The sequence below is a fragment of the Myripristis murdjan genome, chromosome 16, assembly GCF_902150065.1.
Source record: "Myripristis murdjan chromosome 16, fMyrMur1.1, whole genome shotgun sequence".
Taxonomy (NCBI): domain Eukaryota; kingdom Metazoa; phylum Chordata; class Actinopteri; order Holocentriformes; family Holocentridae; genus Myripristis; species Myripristis murdjan.
This window is the reverse complement of record NC_043995.1, coordinates 21,822,291-21,827,500: the sequence shown is the minus strand read 5'-3', so window position 1 is coordinate 21,827,500 and position 5,210 is coordinate 21,822,291. Positions and strand designations below refer to the sequence as shown.

General features: G+C 40.7%; 1 protein-coding gene across 1 annotated transcript in view; it reads left to right on the top strand.

Moving 5' to 3' along the window:
• Nucleotides 1-3,457, top strand: part of rabac1 (Rab acceptor 1 (prenylated)) — a 4,851-nt gene extending 1,394 nt beyond the window's left edge. The window contains exons 3-6 of the mRNA XM_030073128.1: nt 370-582; nt 1,025-1,122; nt 1,649-1,750; nt 2,375-3,457. Coding sequence (XP_029928988.1) covers nt 370-582; nt 1,025-1,122; nt 1,649-1,750; nt 2,375-2,463 — 502 coding nt within the window. The 3' untranslated portion in view covers nt 2,464-3,457. The remainder of the gene's footprint in view (nt 1-369; nt 583-1,024; nt 1,123-1,648; nt 1,751-2,374) is intronic.
• The last annotated feature ends 1,753 nt before the right edge of the window (nt 3,458-5,210 follow it).

The window sequence follows — 5,210 nt, the reverse complement described above, 5'->3', positions numbered from 1 at the left end:
TGATGCAGATGAATGGCATGAAATGTTCCATCCTCATGTAGATACACAAATGCCTACAGTGCAACCAGTTTGTCTTCATGTCTGTTTACCATATAAATGTTTTAACTGATGCTATTATATTTTTACTGCAAGGGTGGACAGACATGTAATATCTAACGCTGATAATGCATTGTCACAGATTTACAAGAGTACAAAGCAGACGTGAAAATTTAGTTAATCAGTGATGCAAAGAGTAAGTCACTTCAATGGGATAAATAAACAATGTCTTTGGATAAATACACATTCCATTGTTTTGTTTGTTTTGTTTTTTTGACATTTGTATGTGTTTCCCGTATTTAGCTCTCATTGCATCTCTGCCTTGCTTCACAGACTCTGGCTCCCCAAAGGCTTCTCGGTCGCTATGGTTAAAGAGTGGGTTGAGAGGCGTCGAGTGTCCATTCGGCCATGGGCTAGCTTCGTGGATCAGCGCAAGTTCTCCAAACCCCGCAACTTTGGGGAGCTGTGTCAGAGGGTGGTGAGGAACGTGGACACTTACAACAGCAACTATACCTTCATCTTCCTTGGTCTCATTCTCTACTGCATGTAAGAACAACACAGAGTTTGTTTTAGCAGATCACAGATGAATAGGTTTAGAGTGTTTTTTCATTTTTGTCAATGGACAGAATCACAAGAACAAAATTCATGGAGAAGACTGATCAATTCTGAATTTGATGATGGTGTTGCTTCATGTGAGATTATATTTGGCCTTGTCAGTCAGTTCGTACCCTTTTTGTGCTGAAAGATGATGACTGGAAAACAGAATGGTACAAAGTCTGTCAGAAATGAATGCCATTTAAAACGTAGGCAACAAAGTATCCAGCAATTTATGTTCACTAACACAAAAAAAAAACTACAAGACTATAGTTGAACTAACATGAATGCGCATTTTAGCCAAGAGACCAAGATTTGGAAAGTTATAATTGCTGTCATAATAAACAGCCGCTCCGCTGCACTCCTGACATCCGTCTTCTGTTGTCTCCCGCAGTATCAGCTCTCCCATGCTGCTGATTGCCTTGGCTGTGTTCGCTGGTGCCTTCTACATAATCCACCTTAAGGCCCTCGAGTCCAAACTGGTCGTCCTTGGTAAGTGAAGCTGCCATATGTGCTTTGCCAACCTTGGTAAATAAACCCTACCCTTACTTGTTTAAATATTTGTAATGAAAGTAGGTGCGTCATTTTCTGAAATGTAAACAAAGATGAATAGTTTCATCACTGCTGGAGACATCCTCAGTGTTTTATCAGCAACTTGGAAGCTGACACTTGTAGGACAATAATTTTTGTTCCAAGGTGAATCATACAAGATATTATTTCTCTGTTACTTCTCTGCTTGTGCCAGTTTGATTGCTGAATAATAGATTACACATGTCCCTATTGATGACAGGTGTCTCCGCAATATCTTTGGAAATATACAAACACCTAGACTTTAATTCTTTGCATTCAGGAGATAGTCCGGCAAAATATAAATATGTCATTGGGATTTGTTCATATTTCTGCCCAGGTTGATAAACTGGAAATGAGAGAAGCAGCACATAGCCAGTGTCAAGGATGGCATGATTTTTTTTTTCTTTAAGGTCCTTTATTTAATCTGTTTAATTTTTTTGTCATCCAGGTAAGGAGCTGACTGTCCCTCACCAGATGAGTCTGGCTGGAGCCATCTCTCTCCCTGTGTTCTGGTTGGCTGGAGCTGGAGCTGCAGTCTTTTGGGTTTTGGGTATGCCAAGCCTCATTACTTATTCTTACAGCACTTCTCTGTTGTGCTTGGTCACTCTGGGGATGTGAAAATATTTGCTACAACTCTTGTAAGGACATCGTGGTTTCTCCCTATTGATTGTTTGTAATGTTAGTGATGCACTGAAGCACTTCTGCTGTTGCATTTATTGCAAGCCTATCTGGATAGGAGGATGAGCCAAATATACACTACTTCTGTCTCAGAAAGCTCCCCTTCCTCCTTCATCTTTTATCTGTGTTGTGCTTTCAAACTACTGCTAGAGTCATCTAATGAGAGGCCAGCAAATCCCAAGAAGGAACTGCAACACTGTCCTTAACTCATGAGAGCATTTCTTTATTGATTAAAAGACAAGGATTAAAAGCAGGATCTAGGCTTGATGTGTTTGGGCATTCTGTCCTTGTCAACATTCAGACTTTTGACTAAGACAAAATGTCCAAGTGTGTCAAGCCTCGATCTTGTTTTTAATCCTTGTCCTTTAATCCATAAACAAGAGCATTCATGAGTTAAAGGCAACGTTTTTTGGGCAACCTCCTTTGTCCTAAAGAAAGCTGGTTTGGTAGCACCAGCACGCAGCTTTGCATCATCAACTGTCTTTTCTCTTGTCAGGAGCGACGTTGTTTGTGATTGGCTCTCACGCTGTGTTCCGTGAGCTGGAGGCATCCGACATGGAGGAGCTGCTAATGGAGCCTGTATGAAGAGCAGGCTGGACTCTCACGTTGCTGGAGTATGACTATGTAGGTGCTGGTCTCCGATCAGTCTTGAGTTTGACCCTCTGGTAATGTTGGCCCAAGTGAGTGGATGAAAAACTGATCCTAGATCTTTTCCTAAATGCATACTCTGTATTCCCACCGTTACATATGCCAGTGTACCTAAAATGCACCTTGTCTTGCATCTGAAGTAGTTGTTACTGACAAACAGTGTGTCCCTTAACAGAATTACAATCTTCAATACATATTCATGCAAATAATATGCCATATGCACAAAATGCCCTTCTTAATACGCATTTAAACACATTCTCATGCAGACGTAATGCCTTCTTTTCTGTATCATACCTTGGATGCCTCTCATTTGTGTCAAGTAGTCTCTCTTATACAGTGATTTCCCCTTTCAAGCTTTTTAATCCTTCAGCTGAACTGGTCAATATTTCATTCTGCGCTAGATATCTTGGGAAATGGCTTCTGTGTTTAATGTGTCGGACAATGAGGCTGATTTCTATTATGTAGAGTCAATGTATACACACACTAATCACAACTGTAAACTTAAAATGACTCAGCTTTCCATGGGAAAAAGTGCCATTTAAAAGCTTTAAAAAATGTACATATTTCTTACCATGATAGTGCATGTTTTATTCAAGACAGTGTAAATTGATTTGGAGCAATACCAGCTTGGTATTTCAGGTACTTACTTAGTATAGAGCAGTTGATGAGAAAACATCTTAAAAGGTCAGTTCTTTGTAATGGTATTTTTTTGTATCAGGAACTATACTGTACATTGCTGACTCTGTATGCATATTTATCAGCTTTGCTTGTACCTTGTACATCTCAAGGTCATTGTATAACCATATGAATTTTGTTTTACTTCAAAAATACAATGCCATTCTTTTTTCTTTCTTTTTTACATTCTGAGTTGTTTTTTCTTTTGTATTTTAATGACATGTGGGAAGTGCAATAAACTTCTGAAATAACAGATTATCACTGTGTCTTTAAAGGAGTAGGGAAGTGCAGGCACTGTGTTTTACCTCTGATTGATTCAGGTAGTTTGTGCCTTTCAGTGGAACTGCTCTTGACTTTTATTTGTGCATGCAAGGCAGCCGATGGACTGAACTCAGTGGCCCCTTAGCACTTAGTCTTTACATTTTCTCATTATTCTGTCCAAGTCTGAATACACAGTGGAGTAGGACACTTCCAACTCCTCGTGGCTCCTCTCCTGTGTCTCTACTACTACAAAAACCGCAGCGCTCACCAACCCCCTCTTGTACCCCTACAGTCCCCTTGTTGTGCTCCTCTTCATGTGACCCCTGTGACCTGTGCTCTGTGACAGCACAGCCAGAGGACCCCACGTTCAGGTTGCCATGGAGATGACCTTGGAGGGCCCCCATCTCACACACACACACACACACACACACACACTCATCCACAGACACACTCGCTTACACACTGCGGCAAAGACGAGCGATCGATATTCTATTATACGGAGGGTGGCGAAGGGGGAGAGAGAGGAGAGTCGCACTGCAGTGAGCTCACTGCAGAGACACAAGGGAAATTAGAGAGTGGGTGGGAGTGGGAGTGTGTTTGTCAGTGAGAGTGACACAGAAAGTGGGTGTGTGTGTATGTGTGTGTCTGAAAACCAGCATGTTTTGTATGTATGAGAGGGAGATGGTCTTTGTCTTTGGATAATAATAACAGTCCAGTTGTGCCAGGAAGTTTTATTTTCTCTCTCAAAGGGACGTGTCCTGAGTTTTCACAGGTTACGGCAAGGTGACCCCTCCGTGCGTCTAACCCTTATCTCTCCTGATATGAAATACTACACCATGTGCGATTTCTTTTATATGTGTGAGTCTAGCAATAAGAAGTTCATTTAAAATGGATGACCCTGAGGACAGAAGCTGCATAAATAAAGTTTAATCCCTAGAGTTTAGGGATATAGAGTTTCAGTTTATTTACGGGGATGTAAATTTTTTATTTTTCAGTTTTCAGTTTTTAAGTGTGTTGTATCTCCCCACAATTGTTATTCAACTTAAAAGGGACTTCACTATCAACTTTTTTTTTCCATTTTTGTGTCTTTGAGCACATCTCTTATTTACTATTTGTGAATCATAGGCTAATGTGGATGAGGGAGTTTGGCAAAATCAAAAACACAGTGAGAATAAGTATGGCATGACAGGACTTCTCCAGCTTTGTTTGGCTGTCCTGCCCCATGCTGAAGCTTATCTGCGTTGAAGTCAGACAGGGGTGACACATTTACTTTGTGGTTTGGTGCATTACCCTGGGCTGCTGCCAACTCTTCTTCCTATGGCAGTTAAGCAATATGCAGTTTGCAGCAGGCGTGCATATGAACTTACAACACTAGGTGGCGTCCAATCCTCGTATTACTACATTCCCACCTTATGCATTGCTATACATGTCGCTGTGATAGTGGGATATCGTGCCCTATGCTCAAATTGCCTGCCCCCATGTAAATGTGTTTTACTGAAGTGCACATACTAATTCAAAATCATGATGAAGTGAAAGTAAGAGAGTTAAATCTCATATTGTGACTAAGTGATACATAAGGTACCTTGGAAAAGTGTAACATTGTAAACCATTTTTCAAGAGGGAAAGGAGTGAGAAAAGGAAGAAAGTAATGTGATATAAATTATGAGGAAGAGGACTGTAACATGATAGCAAGCTTAGTTCCACTTGAGTCAAAGACAGAGACATAAAGACACACAGACAAAGCTGGA